Source organism: Oncorhynchus kisutch, linkage group LG1 (genome assembly GCF_002021735.2).
Source record: "Oncorhynchus kisutch isolate 150728-3 linkage group LG1, Okis_V2, whole genome shotgun sequence".
NCBI lineage: Eukaryota > Metazoa > Chordata > Actinopteri > Salmoniformes > Salmonidae > Oncorhynchus > Oncorhynchus kisutch.
In genome coordinates, this window is record NC_034174.2 from 64,117,180 (window position 1) to 64,136,279 (window position 19,100).

Here is a 19,100-nt window from a genome sequence, read left to right on the forward strand (position 1 = left end):
TTTTTTTTTCCCACAGCTGCTTTGCGTTGTATTTAGAGCTCCAGAATATTGCTCTTCCATTGTACCACACGGATCATTTTTTGCTCATCTAATGTTTCTTCTTCTCTTCCCTTCCAGTGCTGTGTGCGAAGAACTTGTCAAAGAAAGACTTCTTCCGTGAGTAGTAACCAATTTTTTGTATCAGTGCTATTTCTGTCCTCCCCCTGTGCATTGGGATGGGATTGTCAGCTAGCTGGCTGGCTTTGAAGCTTTCAGTAGATGGAGTCCCGTAGGAGCTCAGTCTGCCTGAAGTATTGGCTGACGAATACAGATTAAAGATAGAACTCATGATGCACATCGACGCTAGTCCCCGATGATATCCAATGAAGTAGAAGAGCGTCGGTGATGAGCTAGTAATGCCTGACGCTTGCTGTTATGACCGACACAGATGAGCAACCATTAATGTAGTTTTAATAGTATTTTAATGTTCCTCGGTCATTAGGCTGACTGTGAAAGGCTAGCCGGTCGTTAACTGTGGGGTTTCTGTATCTTACTATCTTCACATTGGCTTTATACCAGAGGCTCTGGTGTAGTTTTATATAATGGCGAGACGGAGATACCCATCACAAATAAATACCTCTGATGGAACACAAAGCACAGGCATGTCCTCTTCGTAGGCTAATTATCATAGTGTAGGATTTTGGTAAAGCGAGTGAATTGGAACATTCTTTAGGCTTTACAGTTGCACATCTCCTTTGAATGTATTGGATTACTGTGGGCTTTACGGCACAGTTTCCTGTAAATGACGTATTCTCCCACACACACACACACACACACACACACACACACACACACACACACACACACACACACACACACACACCTGCAGAGGGAAGTCCCTGCTTCCTCTGCCAGTATGGCATAGGGTTGAATGTGATTCAACAAGTTTGACCTGTGGGAGGTATCATTGCCTGGAGCAACACGTACTCCTAACTATAGTCACACACAGTATGTCATTTCTATGGAGCACAGTCTGTGTGTGTGTGTGTGCATACCAAGTTTCTGTTAGGAAAATTTGGTGCCGAACAACGTGACCGGCAAGATTTTAATTTCCCGGACATCCATATGCGTAACTCATTAGGGCATCCACCCACGGGGCTCAAAATCATATTTTAGATTACTGTAATTAATCTTAACAGAATATAAAAGAGCCTGTAAATAAAGTAGAACAATGTTCTTGTACCAACGTGACAGGTTTTATTGAAAAGCTAAACATTTACCCGTTGCGTATTGATCCCTGCTATAAATCAACAATGGATATTATTTTTTAAATATTAAAACATTTAGCGTAGGAAAAACAAGTCTCCTACACAGTAAAACACAACTTAAAATATCATAGTTGTATAATATAATTTGCGAACGACCTGACCTATAGGCTATTTGTATGAACACTTTCATTAATAAATAGCAAAACACAACTGTTTTCAAATACAATCTAGCCTTTCTAATTTAATTTAGCCTAGGCATGAACATTTTTAAGTAAGCCTAATAACTAACTAAACATGGCTGTCTACGATAACCAGGGCCGGCCGGTCATGGCTGCTTTTGTCAAATTAACTTCAGATTTTACTTTTGGTAGCAAGTTAGGAAAATTAGGTTAATGTTAGGGAAAGACTTCGGGTTAGCTAAAATACAAAACAATTCAACTTTTGACGTAAATTTGACAAAAGCTGGATCTCTTCTAGTCATGACTGGGCCGGCCCGCACCACTCCCCATTTCCACTGTAATTCAGCACCACAGCAGTGGAAAGATGCCAGGTGGCCTCAAAATGAGAAATCCTCAAACTGATTTTGAACAATCAAATTCGATATGTAAATTAACTAAATGTCTTAATGCTGGTTCATTGCGAGAAAGCTTATTACAATGCTAATGTGAAACGAGGCCCGCGCCATGCATTTATGAAAGCACTTGTTTCCAAAGCCCAAATGATATCGCACTCTATACAGCTCTCCTGGATGATGTTAATAAATGTTATGTTTATTGTAATTTGAACTATCGTGAGGTCGTGTCACGTGTGATATACGTGGATCTATTGAGAACTCTGTTTCCTATATGCAGTTGGCTGCCTAGTGATTGCAACATTGCAACTCAGCGATGTGAATAGTTGGCAACAACGTCTTGTTTACAAATACTGCTGAATAAGCTCAACTGAAATACACATCATTACTCTCGTCTAGCTATACATGACACGGGCGGGACACGTTGATCTGGCGTAGGTCGGTAGCAGGGTGTGTGTACCGTCTCTTATCATATTTCCAATGAGTCTAATAGACTGGCGTGGAAAGACATGCTTCTGAGCTGCTTGCTCAACTACAACTACATATACACACAGTATTTCCTATGTATGTTGTCTGAATGAGTCACAGTGTAAATAAAGGTCCGTTGACAATGACTGTTTTGTATGCCGTCTTATGACTCAGTTTCTATTGAACTGCATTCAAATACAACAGCTATCATTTTGACGTGCACATACATGTCCTGCATTTTGGCTCAAATTTCAGCTATAAGCTATAAAAAGAGAGTTTGCACACACTATATATAAACTCCCAGTAATTTATTGGGTAAATCCGATTTAGCGACTTTTTTTTATAGCTTATGGTTTATTTGCCGTTTAGTCAGCACCTTTTACAGGAAAATTATTTTCTCTGGGTGTGCGCCAGCTCATGTTTTCTATCCAGTTTCAGCTATAACATATCTTCATGTTAAATAATTAATATTATGTGAATTTAGGTCTGTTCATAGTCATTGTTTCTATGCCATCAGCCTGTGAATACAGTTACCTAGAAACTTATTCAGGCACACATCCTCCATTTAATATCAACACTTTTCCCATGCTAGATAAATGAACCATACTGTGAATATAGTTCCATTGACTCCATTGTTTCTATGCCATCCACAGTTGTGAATACAATCCTCCATTTTGGCTCCTCCTCCACAGGGCTGCCTGACCCCTTTGCCAAAGTGGTGGTGGACGGCTCGGGGCAATGCCACTCCACGGACACCGTGAGGAACACGCTGGACCCCAAGTGGAACCAACATTATGACCTGTAAGTCACCAGGGAAGACTCTAAACTGGGGGACCACCTTAGACCTATAAACCCTTGTTTCACCATGTCTTCCTAGTTCCAGCTTGTCTCAGCAAGGTGGAATTTATCCTTTCAGAGCTTCAAAAGTGCCTAGTAGGAAGTAATAGTATAACCTCATCCCATAACCTCGACCCCAGGAGGAACGTCTGGCGTGTGTAGGGACTAGGGTCTGGATTTGGTGGAACTCACTGTCATCTCCTGAAGAAACCACTTCCTATAATGGATGCCAAAGAACTACAGACAACTGCTAACGCAACCTCCCATGTTGACTATGGTTTTCAATGTTATCACGCTGTTCTGGTTCCATTGACTAAGCTGTGGCGTCTCCATGTGCTGCTATGATAAGCGTGCGAGGAATGCAGCAGGTTACCCTCCCTTCCCGTGCTAATGTGCAGGAACACCCACCATAAACCATTTGAGGCCTTTTGACTGGGCTGCTGCACGCTCACTCTAAGGCTAGTCTGAAATGGCACCCTATTCCCTATGTAGTGCACTACTTTTGACTAAATTCCTGGTCAAAAGTAGTGCACTTTATAGTGAATAGGGTGCCATTTCAGAAGGAACTCTAGTCTAACCATTGCGACTGTCCGACTGAATATTTGGACTGAAATGAGCCATGTGTTGTGAATGTTGCGCAGCAAGCTTTACATGCTCTTCTAGGGAGTAATCGCCACTGGACCCAAAGGACCTACTGGCAATGCGTTACAGGAGAGGGATGTAGCGGGAGGGAGCGGGTGAAGAGGAGAGAAAGCTAGAAATGGGGAGAGAGGGGTGTGTGAGGGGTGTGTGTGTTACAAAAGCATTGGGGAACTATGCAGAGATGTGGGTGTCTTGGCACCAAACCACTATGCGCAGATTGAATAATACAGAGAATGTAGTTACATCATCAATTAGGTCCCCAAGAAAGAAAAGAACAAAAAAAACATACGTTTGGCACTGCAGCAGGAAGACATATTTGCTAGCTTTGCGCACACATGTAGATGTCTCTGTCTGTCTCTCTCGCTGTGTCTATTTTTCCGTGTGTGCCCCCCCGCCATGCTTGTCTTCAAACACTTGCCTCTCCACTGGTCTTAGGGGAGTCGCCCCTGCCAGTGACCCCTGACCCCAGGGCTCTGTCACAGGAAATGGCTGACATGCCAAGGAGTACAGCCACAGATGGAGCCTTCAGCCTCAGCCTGTTGGCTGGCATGTTGCCACTGCTCTCCACACCTCCCTCCACACCAGGCCAAGCTAATTGCTCAGCACACAGCCTACCCAGCAGCCCCCTCTCTGTGGGTCTGCTACTGTAGTGTAGCCGTCTGGACTACAGGTCATTACAGTTATTGCAGAATACATCCTTCATCCGCCCTATGTGCACATTCATGGAAGGTACTGGTGTGCGAAATACACCAATCCAATGCTTTTAGTTTGAAATGCATGGGGTTGAGTGTATGAGTGTACACAGTGTGTGACACACACCCATTGACTAGTGCTTGTGTACTGCAAAACAGGCTGAGTTTTGTCATTGCAGTTTTCACTAATAGTCATTGATTTTGCAATTACAGCGTAACTTATCTAGTTATACGTTTGCAGACAGAGGCCATTAAACCAGAAAAGAGAGAGCTGTCAAAACATGTATAAGTTCAGACAGTGTTTGGAGCTTGAGGAGCATACATTCTGCCCCGCTCTGTTTTCATATTCGCTGCGTTAGCGCCTGCAGCAGGGCAGGCTGCATTAGAGAGTGCCAGGTGATGGAGCTCCCAATGGGATGCTAATGCACTGTATATCCCTTAGGCAAGCTAGAGACGTCATGAATAGTAAAGGGGTTGTTTTAGAGCACAAGGCCCGTAAGCGCTGTCGCTGCCCTCTGTAGGAACCAATCTGGGTGAATGTGACCCATTTTAGCTTCATACTGTATGTTAGAGCCCTTGATCAATTTATACGGTAGAAGGCGGTATTTCATATTTCCATAGAGAAGTTAATTGATGCGATTGACGGTTGTTCTTTTCAGAGGCCTTGATTTGTGAAAACCCATTCACACTCCTCCTCTCACTGCACCGACCACGCTATCCTCCTCACCAGCCTCCTCCCCTCTCTCCCTCCCCGGTTCCCTAATCGCTCGTCCCTCTCGGCACAGGAAACCCAGAGCAGGTGGCTGCCGTGCTGTCATCCCAGAAGGCAGAGCTGGTCTCGCCAGCCGCCAGGGGAGGAAGTGTGACGGTGTCGTCTGCCAGTCTGTCTAGGCCGTCTATTAGTCTAGATGTCTATATCTAGCCTCATTACCTTTAACCTTATCTGAGCTGGCAGACTGGTGTGACTGGGCACCAAGTGGCATGACTAGATGTCTCCCATTGTGCCACCCCAGCTCACCAGTCACCATCAGTCACAAACCAGTGAATTAGCGAACTTGTTGAATCATCAGCTTAGAAACTGATCGAAGGCCAGTTAAGTGTTCCACCCTAATGAGGTAAGGGATATGGAACAGTAAACTGATCCGAGATCTGATTGGCATGCTTACACCCACTTGAAATGAAAAGCTCTTCAGACTAGCTAGACTGAGGCTCTGTAAGTAATACTTGCCATACTGTGGTATTATCATATAGCTATACTTAGCCGTATGCATGGACAAGAGGGTTTCCTTCTCTCTCTCTCTCTCTCTCTCTCTCTCTGTTTTTCTTTCTCCTCCTTAATTTGCTGTGGTAAGCACTGTTCTAATCACGGGCTCTACCTGCAAAGCCAGACTGCACATGGTTTCACAAATGTGTGTGTGTGTGTGTGTACACGTGTGTCTTCCTCAAGTCATTTTGACTGAGGAAATTGTGTTTACCTGTCCTCATTTTCAAAGCCCCAGACGCTAGGTCACTGTCTGGTCTGCTCTCTCATTTCCCCTTAAACGCAGCCTGGGTTTACAACACACACACACTCCAAATCATGTTGTTGGCCCATGCATTACCACCACAGTGTAGAGGTGGAGTAACTTGGCTTAGTTTTGAAGCCTTTATCCAAATCTAGATCAGACAGCAGGTGGAAATTTCAACCCACAATGCAAGCAAGGCTTTTAATATGAAAAGACAAACCAGCTTAGATTTAATGTGCTTAGATTAAAGTTTCATTTCATTTCTGTCCATCACTCCTTTAAAGACGCAAAAAGTCATACTCCTCAATGGAAGCATTTATATCGTCCACAAACATCAGTTGCCTGTGATATTAGTATCAGATATTTGAGCTGACTTGTCTATTGACAAAAGGAGACACTGAGTGAGCAAATTTGAAAACTGACTAGACAACCTCTCCCCACTCCCTTTAACAGTATGGGCCATGTGCATCTTCTATGTGCGCTCTGGGAAACTCTTTTCCAGGAAACCCTTCATGATATATACGTACCCATGGAGGAGGGCTGAGTTGGCAGCAGTGTTGGGAAAGCTGTAATTAGACCAGTCAGTGTGTGTTACTGTAAGTGCTGTCTGTCTGGGAGACTGTGGTGCAGAGGAGAGAGGGGAGACGAGGGGTTCTACTCTCTCTGATTCATGATGACTAGGCTGACCTTATAGCCAGACAAGCATCTTCATCGTCGTCACCGTGGACAGTTGGCACACTGTAATCAGATTCATTTAGACATCAGAACCCCTCCATATGTTCTGTGATGTGACTTTGTGTACACTTGTTTCTTTAGTAGGTCATCCTCTTCGGTATGTATGTGCAGGTGTGTGAGATGTACGTCTCTCCTTATTAGCTTTGCTGTTACCCTGGGATAATGACTCGGCACTCCAAAAGCACACTGATGAGACACAGACCCACTCAGTGTTATAAGTGATGCATTTAAAGATATTAAAAGATGCATATTAAAACGACTACCTCGCTCACATTCTCTCTCTCACTCACTCACACACACACACACACACACACACACACACACACACACACACAGGTACATCGTTTGGTCTGTTAGTGACTCATATTAAAGGGACTGTCTCTATCATCCACAGGTACATTGGAAAGTCTGACTCCATCACCATCAGTGTGTGGAACCACAAGAAGATTCACAAGAAGCAGGGGGCCGGCTTCTTGGGCTGTGTACGCCTTCTCTCCAACGCCATCAACCGCCTCAAAGACACCGGCTGTAAGTGTGTGTGTGCGTTCAAGCATGTATTAGAGCAATAATTAATTTGGGACCGTGCACATTTGCGCAAAAATGTATGTGAATGTGTGAGTGTGCTTTACACAGTGTGCGTCTGTCTAGCGGTGGTCTGTCTAGCGGTGGTCGGTCTAGTGTGAGACAGCAAAAAACCTCCCAACGATGACTCAAACCCAGACACACATTCCCCCCTCTATTCATCATTATTCCACTCCTATTACGCAACGCATGATCTGATTTATAGACCACATCAAAGACAAGACAGGTTTCTGTCCTGCCCCACTGCCTAGAAGGCCCTATTACACACACACACACACCTGCCATTAAACCCTATTGATTGACGTCCATCTGGGAGTCTGGCACTGTTGCTGCTCCGCTCTGCCCGCTCCCTCCCTGGGTATCAGGTGCCAGTCTGGCTGGCTAGGGCACGGAGCATGTTGGCGCTGCCTGGCCTGGTGAGACGGATGCCATTGAGAGCGGGATAGGGGGCTCTTGGGAGTTGGGAGTCACGACCACGCCTGGCGGTGCCAGCTCAAACACACTCCCTGGGGTTTCCACCTCTAGCGTGAAGGGAAACACACACACACACACACGGCCTGCTGTCTCTTCAGACACAGACTAACTGTATGTGAAGTAGACGTGCTGTCTCCCTTTTCTACTCTTGCAGTGACTGCTTCTTAATGAGTACTTTCTGGAAAGTCTATTCCTTTGTTTTACCTGGCTTGTTAGCCGTTAGCTGCTGCATTCAGACTGGGTCCCACCCCGACTGCTAGCATTAGCAGTGAACAACCGTAGGTATAGAGCATTGCTCTTTTCAGCCAAGCTATAACATTTTACGGTTAAAGATGCTAGCTAGGCTGTTAAACTAGCTGTCTCCACTTACAGTATATTGCTATGCTGTGATGTATTCCTAATTGTACATCTAACTGCCCTACTTTCCTCACCCTCCATCTATAGTATATCTGTATAACTATCTATACCACTCAGCGGTTTTCTCCCTAAGCGGTGAGAGTCCTCTAGAAATTGTCAGTCAGACAGTGTGGCACTGAAGCCAGTCAGTATGGGTAGATGCTGCTGATGTGGACAACAAGGGAGACAGGCTGTCGCAAAGCACCAGTCCTCACATAACCCGCCCCCGCCCGCCTGTCTGTCTGTGGTCCAGCCACCACAGTCTCTAGGGGCCTCTTCTGCTGCCGCGCCGTTTCCTAACAGTCTGGCCCGGTACAGCTCTACAACTTCCTGTACTGCAACTTACTGTAGCATCACACACACACGCACTGGACACTAACCTCAGAGCTCTTTGTCCTAGTTACAAATGGCAGGCCTCAGGATTCTATCCTTTTTGTTGTTGTCTTATTTTACCATAGTTTATTTAAACTGGTTTTGGTGCGTCTGTGATGGCGGACAGTATGTATACATGGGTCAGTCATTTTAGCGCTATATCGTCTATGCACTGTCTGGGTGGCAAGACTTGTATACAGAGAGACGTGTACTGTTGATACACTGGTAATTAAGCCTACATATGTTGTGTAGACAGTATATTTGGTTCCCGTACCCTTTGTATTCTCCTGCTCTTTCCTTTCATCTGAGCTTGTCCCCCCCCCCGCCATTTCCTTTATTTTTTCCCAATGCACCTCAGATGTTTGCAGGGCCAGGATACAGTTTCACTTAGTCTCTTTTTTTACTCCTCTGAAAGATGCTTACTATTCCAGCCTTGTAACCCCTAGGCCGCCCCTGTTTAGTCTAGACACGTATCCGGAACAGATCCCCAATCCACAGTACAGTGCTGTCTGTCAGGATGACACCCACCCCCCACCAACACCACCACCACCTGTCTCCCGTAGCCTAGGGTGTGCTCTCACTTTCTGCTCCCCCTGACCCAGACCAAAGAGTTAGCTAATAGGAGCTGACATGTCTAGGATGTTTTGGGATGAGTAGAGGGAGAGAAGCTATGGCTGATTTGAGATCAGGGCTTAACCTGCACTGTGAAATGGAGACCCCTTTATTAGTGTAGGCCTCCTTCCATTGGCTGACGGTCTTGTTCATAGGCAGATTTGATGTCATGCTCTGACTGTTAGTCGTCATCTGTTCATATTTCTCTTGTTGTCCAAGGTATTAAAGTTTTCTTCACCTCTTGTTTTGAAGGGAAAGTGTTTTGTTGTATGAGGATTGTGTTTTAACCCTTATTTTACCAGCAACAACCTGGGGAATAGTTACAAGGGAGAAGAGGGGGGATGCTTGAGCCAATTGTAAGCTGAGGATGATTAGGTGGCCAAGATGGCATGAGGGCCAGCTTGGGAATTTAGCCAGAACACCGGGGTTAACACCCCTACTCTTACGATAAGTGTCATGGGATCTTTAGTGACCACAGGGAGTCAGGACACCAGTTTAACGTCCCATCCGAAAGACGGCACCCTACACAGGGCAATGTCCCCAATCAATGCCCTGGGATCTTTTTTTAAACCAGAGGTAAAGAGTGCCTCCTAGTGTCCCTCCAACACCACTTCCAGCAGCATCTGGTCTCCCGTCCAGGGACCGATCAGGACCAACCCTGCTTAGCTTCAGAGGCAAGCCAGCAGTGGGATGCTGCTGGCTGGTATGATGTTGCTCTTGTGGTGATGACATAGCAGTATTGTTATAGCAGTGTTTGTCTTGTCCTTACTCAATGCTAAGGCCAGAGAGATATAATTCCAATAAGCTTTAGAAATTCCCTTGGGGAATAATATGTTTTTCTTCTAACCCCACAGATCAGAGACTGGACCTGAACAAGCTGGGCCCCAATGACAACGACACAGTGAGAGGCCAGATAGTTGGTGAGTAGATCTGTGCAGTGCTATGGACAGCTCACAAGTACGCGCATACACACACACACACACACACACACACACACACAAAAACACACTTTGGCCCAACCTGTGGTTGTCTGACACAACCACAGGTTTGGTGGATGTTTCGCCACTATCATCGGACTGTCTGAAAGGAAAGCCATGACTGTCCAAGTAGCTCGTCGTCTCGTTTCTAAGTAAAACCACCTTTGACCTCTTAGGTTTCCACGGAGTCTGTTTGCACAACACAGACTGGGCTCTCTGGATCCGGTGTCTCAGTACTCTGGGTTTACCTCACCACACACTGCTTTTAGTGTTGGAGTTATTTTCCAGACTGTGACCTGACCAGGAAGAACACTGAGCCCCAGTTCACCTAGGGTCGAGAGTTTCCCTTGGTCAGGTTACGGTTAGGATAATCTCATTCTCATGGCCTTAGTTATACAGCATTGCATGATATTGTTCTAACTGCTGCTGTTGTCACCTGTCTCCAGTGAGTCTACAGTCCAGAGACCGTATCGGCACAGGAGGCCCCGTGGTGGACTGCAGCCGTCTGTTTGATAATGATTTACCTGATGGGTAAGGCCTCCGGACTAAAGCTACATTATGTACCAGTTTGCGTGTTTCCAATGAGAGGCACTGCATGGCCAATCTGGCGTTTGCGTTGGCCGTACAGCATTTTAAGTCAGGGCATTCATACTTATTTATCTTTGTGTAGCAGAGCTGTTGAGCAGAACTGTTGTCAAGGAAGTGAGTTTGTGTTTATACAGGACATCCTGCCCCCACCTACCATCAACCAGTCATGCCGATGTTATACGGAACCCTCTTAGTTGTTACAAAATTTGTGAGGGGCTCGATTTCGCCTCTGCAAGCCGGATTGCTGGATCAAGCATAAATCCGCTATTAGATTTACGTTGTTTGTTATTGTATAAGATTTAGCTTGAAAGTCGATCTGAATCTGGTTGGAATAGGGGCATATTGAATCTGGTTGGATAAAAACAATTCTAATGCATATGGAAATACTTGTTCCTTGGTCTGTTGCTCACTGTGTCTGTCTTCCTGTGTGTCTGTCCGTCTGTATCAGCTGGGAGGAGCGGAGAACAGCCTCTGGTCGGATCCAGTACCTTAACCACATCACACGCACCACTCAATGGGAGAGGCCCACCCGGTACGTCAACACACACACACACACACACACCTACCTTTGCACCAGATGGAATCTCCCTCAGAAGTTACTGACCCTGGAGTGCTGCCAACATCCAGCAGACCGTTTCTTCACACACTGAGTACCAAAGGTCAAATTCATCATCTGTAATTTACATAAATAGTCCAGACATTCTTTATAATACAACACATCATCAACCTCCCTCTTCACCTCTGGCCTGTTTATTAGTCTATCTTCCTTACGTTTCCCTTAAAAAGGGCACTCAACCTCTCCCATCTAAGTCCTAAGGGAAACCATGGCTTATATGCCACAACAACCCCAAGCTTGTCTGGTAGTATATTGTGCCTGGCTGACCCAGAAAATAGGCAATCCATGCACTATTGTAAAAGGAAAACAAACCAGTCACAGGGCAGCCTAATGAGTGAGTTCCTATCAATTTCCTGAAAGGCTCAGTCCCATAAACAGGGCTAGCCAGGATTGGCTTGGCCCACCTTTCTCCTGGAACAACTGTTATCTTCCTTACTTGGCCCCCGTATCAGTGGAGCCAATAGGGAAGTAAGCAAACAAATAAATTACCCCTCTGGAGCTGGCCTTCCTATTTTTCTTTTAAGCGTGAGGGGTGTGCTGTGGGATTGGGTTAGGGGAGAGGAGGTGGGCGAGGCAGGGGTTAAGGCGTGGGGCGGGGTTGTCGAAGCGGAACCAAGGCGTCAGCGGCCCTGGATGGCCAGACAAAGTGGTCTGGGGGAGTGGAGGGGGGGCTCTCTCCTCTCCTTTTCTCGCTCCCTTTGACCAGTCATCTTATCAGTTGCTTTCCTGCCACTCTCATGGACTAGACTGCCACTAAGACAGACACACACACACACACACACACAGGCAGGGGGACAAACAGTCTGACGCCGTCACACGTTTACACACACACACACACACACAGGCAGGGGGACAAACAGTCTGACGCCGTCACACGTTTACACACACACACACACACACACACACACACACACACACACACACACACACACACACACACACACACACACACACACACACACACACACACACACACACACACACAAACAATACCCAATCAAATGTGCACACTTTCTTAGATATTATCTCATTATTTGTGTGTGTCCCCCTCCCCCTTTTCCAGGCCGGCGTCTGAGTACTCCAGCCCCTCCGGGCGGCCCCTCAGCTGCGTGGTGGATGAGAACACGCCGGTCATGACACCCAACGGGGCAGCCATCGGTGTGCTGCCCAGCAGTGGCAGTGATCCGCGGGTCCAGGAGAGACGCGTCCGCTCCCAGAGACACAGGAACTACATGAGCAGGACCCACCTCCACACCCCGCCGGACCTGCCAGAGGGATACGGTGAGACCCACACACACAAAAAAAAACGTACCGGCATACAAAGACCTGCACACAAACATGTACACTAACACACACACGTTCACATAACTAATGTATACACACTCATTTTCACACTGCCTGACCTGCCTAGGGGATATGGTGGTCAGGTGATGTGGTTACAGACACACACACAAACCCGCATGACCTACCTAAGGGATATGGAGAGGGCAGAGGACAGGGGTGCAGTCAGAGACACACAACACCCTCTGCCTGACCTACCTAAGGGATATGTGTACAGTTACTCATTATCGAGGAGAGAGAGACACGCTCGCTCACTCAGCCAGCATGATGTGCCAAAGGCTTCTGTAAGCACAGTCACATGCTTACATAAACACACCTCAACTGACCTGACTCAGAGCTACAGTGTCACACGAACACACACACACGTACGCACACATGAAGGCACACACTGTAATTATCAGTGAAAGGAATTTATGGACCCTGCAGTGTCCACGTACAGTTGAAGTCGGAAGTTTACCTACACTTAGGTTTTCAACCACTCCGCAAATTTCTTGTTAACAAACTATAGTCTTGGCAAGTCGGTTAGGATATCTACTTTGTGCAAGACACAAGTCATTTTTCCAATAATTGTTTACAGACAGATTATTTCACTTATAATTCACTGTATCACAATTCCAGTGGGTCAAAAGTTTGCATACACTAAGTTGACTGCCTTTAACCAGCTTGGAAAATTCCAGATAATGATGTCATGGCTTTAGAAGCTTCTGATAGGCTAATTGACATAATTTGAGTCAATTGGAGGTGTATTTCAAGGCCTACCTTCGAACTCAGTGCGTCTTTGCTTGACATCATGGGAAAATCAAAAGATATCAGCCAAGACCTCAGGAAAAATTAAATGGTAGACCTCCACAAATCTGGTTCATCCTTGGGAGCAATTTCCAAACACCTGAAGGTACCACGTTCATCTGTACAAACAATAGTACGCAAGTATAAACACCATGGGACCACGCAGCCGTCATACCGCTCAGGAAGGAGATGTGTTCTGTCTCCTAGAGTCCTATATGGACATAACCTGAAAGGCCGCTCAGCAAAGAAGAAGCCACTGCTCCAAAACCGCCATAAAAAAAGCCAGACTACGGTTTGCAGCTGCACATAGGACAAGATCGTATTTTTTGGGAGAAAAGTTTTTTTAGCTTGCAAGCCGAAGAACACCATCCCAACTGTGAAACATGGGGTGGGGGGGGGGGGGCAATCATGTTGTGGGGGTGCTTTGCTGCAGGAGGGACTGGTGAACTTCACAAAATAGATGGCATCATGAGGAGGAAAATTATGTGGATATATTGAAGCAACATCTCAAGACATCAGTCAGGTAGTTAAAGCTTGGTCCAAATGGGTTTTCCAAATGGACAATGACCCCAAGCATACTTCCAAAGTTGTGGCAAAATGGCTTAAGGACAACAAAGTCAAGGTGTTGGAGTGGCCATCACAAAGCCTAGACCTCAATCCTATAGAACATTTGTGGTCAGAACTGAAAAAGCATGTGCGAGCAAGGAGGCCTACAGACCTGACTGTTACACCAGCTCTGTCAGGAGGAATGGGCCAAAATTCACCCAACTTATTGTGGGAAGCTTGTGGAACGCTACCCGAAACGTTTGACCCAAGTTAAACCATTTAAAGATAACGCTACCAAATACGAATTGAGTGTGTATGTAAACTTCTGACCCACTGGGAATGCTTAAATAAATCGTTCTCTCTACTATTATTCTGATATTTCACATTCTTAAAATAAAGTGGTGATCCTAACTGACCTAAGACGGGGAATTTTTACTAGGATTAAATGTCAGGAATTGTGAAAAACAGAGTTTATCTGTATTTGGCTAAGGTGTATGTAAACCTCCGACTTCTACTGTAGCAGCGTAATACCAGGGCAAACATGGCTTTGTTGTCAGCCTTTGAGAGGGTAGTACAACAATCTCCCTGCTGCTACAACCACAGCCTTCACTCCTCCTTCCCTCTCTCCCCCTCCCTGTCTCTCTAGATCCCTCTGTCCCTCTCTACGTTTCTCAGCTCCCTCCCCCTCTCTCCTTCCTTTCCTCCCTCTCTCAGCTTCCCTCTTCCCACAGCACCACATCATGACAGCTGCAATCAGCGCAGGCTGTGTTTTCAAGGCCCCTCTTCTCTCCTCACCCCTCTTCTCTCTTCCCCGTGTTTGCGAACACTTCCCAGCGCTCAAGTGTTCTCGCAGTGCAGAGTGATATTCCCACAAAGGAGAGATGGAGAGGGGGAGCAAGCCAAAGAGGAGGAGAGCGATTGAAGGGAAGGGAGAGAAAGAACATTTCCCCCATGTGGAGGACAGGAAAGGGTGCATTCGAGGGGAACTGGTTTTCATTTGGGTGTTTTTGGTCAACCCCACGTCTGCCCTTGTCAAAGCGTCAGATATTATTGTTCCCTCTGTACAGCCTCAGTCTTGTATACATTATACATGCAGATGGAACGTATTACATACATTATGCAATATGATTTAAGTACTACAGGCTGGTGGTTGCTAGGCTGTTGCTATGGATTGCAGCTATTTTGAGCACCCCATGCACACAGTGTTGGACCAGTTTGACTTTCACAGCCAGAGACCAACACACAATTAAATGATGTATTTAATGGCTTATTTGCTTGTAATCACATCCGCCAGCCAATTCTTTCTCTCTCTGTATATATGGTAGTGGTTAGCCTGAGGACGAGATTCATTTGATAGGGACAGATACAACTAAAAACATTGACATGTCGGATGTCAACAGTCGAGTGTATTGCACCATTATTTAATATGCTGTAGTAAAACACTGATTTACAACGCCAGCCCACCAGTCACCACAATCTCCCTGTTCTGTGGAAGTTCCCCATCCTCTATTTCTACCTCCTATTTTAATACATAACACAACTTAGCAAGTTCATAAATGATGAGGATTTACGGTGTATACCAAACATTCGTCGGGGCAGGGACTCTACAAGGTGTCGAAAGCTTTCCACAGGGATGCTGGCCCATGGTGACTCCAATGCCTCCAACAGTTGTGTCAAGTTGGGTGGATGTCCTTTGGGTGGTGGACCATTCTTGATACACACGGGGAAACTGTTGAGCGTGAAAGACTCAGCTGCGTTGTAGTTCCTGACACAAACCGGTGCGCCTGGCACCTGCTACCATACCTCTTTCAAAGGCACCAACATTTTTCATCTTGCCCAGTCACCCTCTGTATGGTATACACAGTCCATGTCTGAAGGCTTAACAAATCCTCCTTTAACCTGACTCCTCCCCTTCATCTACACTGTTTTGAAGTGGATTTAACAAGTGACATCAATAAGGGATCATAGCCTATCATTTCACCTGGTCGGTCTATGTCCTGGAATGTTTTGTACACTCAGTGTATATCTCCTGCGCCTCTGTGTTGAACTGCATAAACTCCAGGCTCAACACAGAGCTCTGTAGAAGAACTGAACCAGAGAGTCTGTGAAGGAAATGATAAGGGTGGTGATGAATGCCATTCAGTTAGAATGGTGGGGATCCATGCCCCTGAAAATGCCCAATGTTCTTGGCAGAGGTTGGCAGAGGTGACTCACTTAAGGCCAGGGGGCGTTTTTCTCCTTCGACTCAGTCAGTGACTCTTGACCCGTTGGGTGGAACTGAGGGAGTGAGAGGTGAGCTGGGTGGAATATGTGGTGTCGGAAGGAAATCGGGGTTAATGGGAATGAATGAGGGACTACATGTGCATGCACGGGGTGCGCTCGCGCGCGGACACACACTGGTGCCCTGTCACCATCAATGCACTCATACTGGGTGGTTCACTCTGGTGTCCTGTCCAGATTTTTGGAACATAAATACGGATTTGTGTGCCGTTTAAGTTGAGAGAATTGAAGAACAAAAGGGTGTGCCATTTAAGATTGCCTCCGCTTTTCTCACGGCGTTGTCTTTTTGTGCCCCTCCCCTCACAGAGCAAAGAACCACGCAGCAAGGCCAGGTGTACTTCCTCCACACCCAGACGGGCGTCAGCACATGGCACGACCCTCGAGTGCCCAGGTACACACTGCTATGAAACACACACACTCACCTCCATCTCTCTCGGTCTCTCTCAATTCAATTTGCTTTATTGACATGAGGTAATAATGTACATTTGCCCAAGCTTACTTTGTGGAGATTTACAATATTAAACATAATTAAAATAATAATCAATATTGTCAATGGGACAACAACAATAATGAAGGGTCAAAATAGCCATACGTAAAGCAATCTGTCGCTGTCACTTGCTCTCTCTCCTTCACATTGACAATTGATCTTTCACTGTCTTTTTGGTCTGTCTCCCAGGTCATAAAATGTCTAGGTAGACCTCCCTGTTTCAGTCTGTTTTCTTCTTGTCCAACTGAATGTATTTCAACTGAAATGTGTCAACTGAAATGTGCATTTAACCCAACCCCTCTGAATCAGAGAGGTGCAGGGGGCTTCCAATCGACATCCATAACGCCCGAGGAACAAGGGCGGGGGGCTGCCTTGCTCATGGGCAGAACGAAAGATTTTTACCTTGTCGGCTCGGGTATTCGATCCAGCAACCTTCCGGTTACTGGCCCAACTCTCTAACCACTAGGCTACCTGCCGCCCTGGTTGTGAACCCTGCCCTTTCCTCACCTCCACTGAGTATTTCTTGTTCATTGATGCGCTAATACGCACACACACACACACACAAGCACACCGATTTATCCCAAATAATGAACTTATCAATGTCTTGGTCTTCAGAGATTCAATATCCTGTCATTTGGCCCTGAACGAGTTACAAACACCCATTATGTAATGAAACAGCTTAGCCAGGCATGTGCAGACTGCTTTAGTGATGAGTCCTTAGTGGACAGTTAATACATCCCACTTCAGGGTTTTAGGTTTCAACAGCAAAGAATGTAGGTCTATGGGGGAGTAGAGACCGATAGGGAGTTTTTGGAATTTATTCAAGTGTTTTCTCAGATGTTTTGCGATCGATCCAACTCTGTTGAGTTGAATTTAGGCATGCCTCTGGGATGTCCTTTTTATACTTGGAAGAAAAGATTTGTTGTGTACTTAGAAAATACAAATTGCACTCAATAATCCTACCTAACTGGTAGAATAAAGACTGCCAACAGTAGTGACTGTGTTTACAAGTCGATTTGTACTATAATATCCTGGTTCTTACACTATAAAAGATAATATACTCTCATTAACCTAGATTAATACTCAATAGTGTATAATGATAATAGTAGTAAATACTGTATTATTATGCTCATTGTGTTATACCCTTGTTGTTTTAGCACTAGGTTGAGTGAGCGATGGGTTTACGTGGTTATGGTTTAGTTGTCTTCACGATCTCCTGTGGTCCTATTTTCATGCCCAGGGATCTGAGCAACGTCAACTGTGAGGAGCTGGGTCCTCTGCCGCCGGGCTGGGAGATCCGAAACACGGCAACGGGACGCGTCTACTTTGTGGACCACAACAACCGAACCACGCAGTTCACCGACCCGCGCCTCTCCGCCAACCTCCACCTGGTCCTCAAGTGAGTGCAAACACTGTCACTATTCAGGCTGTGACCTTTGACTCGAGCTGGGGTCTTTACTTTTAATCTAGTGGTCTACTCAGGGGTCATGCCTTTAGCTGAAAACACTGGGTTTGCTTATTTTCTAGATCACAGTAAATTATCATGGTAGCAAAAATGTTGAGGAAGCATTCTGCCTGCTGTTAGTGGATCCATCTGCTGTGTGATGGCGTCAGATCTTTTTGTCCCATTTTATATCACTGTTGGTTTGTTGCTCTGTCCCTCTTTTCCTCCCTAGTCCAAACGGCCCTGGTCCAAACGGTTCCCGTGTGGCCATGGAGAGCCAGAGCCAGAACACTAACCTCAGGTAACCCTCCTCCCTATATATATATATATATATACATACACACACACACACACACACACACACACACACACACACACACACACACACACACACACACACACACACACACACACACACACACCACACTTCAGGGGTGACAAATAACAACACTGACACACCACTCAACCAGACACACGTGTGTGCAAACTCAGCAACCTTTCACCATACTTATATTCACACACGGACATCACGACAGCAGCGTAAGACTGAAAAAAATGCTAACAACGTGTGACCCTACCAGTGGGTCGTCTGTGTGTGTAGCTTCGCCACGGTTGATTTTCACAGATGCCATTCAGGTTCACTAAACACACTCCTGGCTGTCTGTGCGCAAACAGTCTGTCAGCGCGCTGCCTCAGCTGAACCTCAGGTATGCCATGAAAGGCCTCTGGGCTGGATCTGGGGTTAGGGCTGGAGCCATTCCACTACTGAGGAAACGCAATGTAATGTGGATCAGATGCTGCTAGGCTAGTCCTCACTCTGCAGTAAGCCAGCAGGTGTGTGTGTGTTGTGCGGGCATCCAGTTACCACGCGATTACCCACGCTGCTTTGCACACAGTAAGGT

General features: G+C 46.1%; 1 protein-coding gene across 2 annotated transcripts in view; it reads left to right on the top strand.

Moving 5' to 3' along the window:
* LOC109875959 (E3 ubiquitin-protein ligase SMURF2) overlaps positions 1 to 19,100 on the top strand; it is a 78,579-nt gene that overhangs the window by 40,297 nt on the left and 19,182 nt on the right. The window contains exons 2-11 of one of the 2 annotated variants that reach the window (XM_031829688.1): positions 118 to 156; positions 2,979 to 3,087; positions 7,092 to 7,225; positions 9,988 to 10,053; positions 10,557 to 10,641; positions 11,147 to 11,230; positions 12,378 to 12,595; positions 16,574 to 16,658; positions 17,995 to 18,153; positions 18,431 to 18,499. In XM_031829688.1, the coding sequence (XP_031685548.1) occupies positions 118 to 156; positions 2,979 to 3,087; positions 7,092 to 7,225; positions 9,988 to 10,053; positions 10,557 to 10,641; positions 11,147 to 11,230; positions 12,378 to 12,595; positions 16,574 to 16,658; positions 17,995 to 18,153; positions 18,431 to 18,499 (1,048 nt within the window). Of the gene's footprint in view, positions 1 to 117; positions 157 to 2,939; positions 3,088 to 7,091; positions 7,226 to 9,987; positions 10,054 to 10,556; positions 10,642 to 11,146; positions 11,231 to 12,377; positions 12,596 to 16,573; positions 16,659 to 17,994; positions 18,154 to 18,430; positions 18,500 to 19,100 lie in introns of both variants that reach the window. The other variant, XM_031829685.1, reaches the window with a different exon arrangement.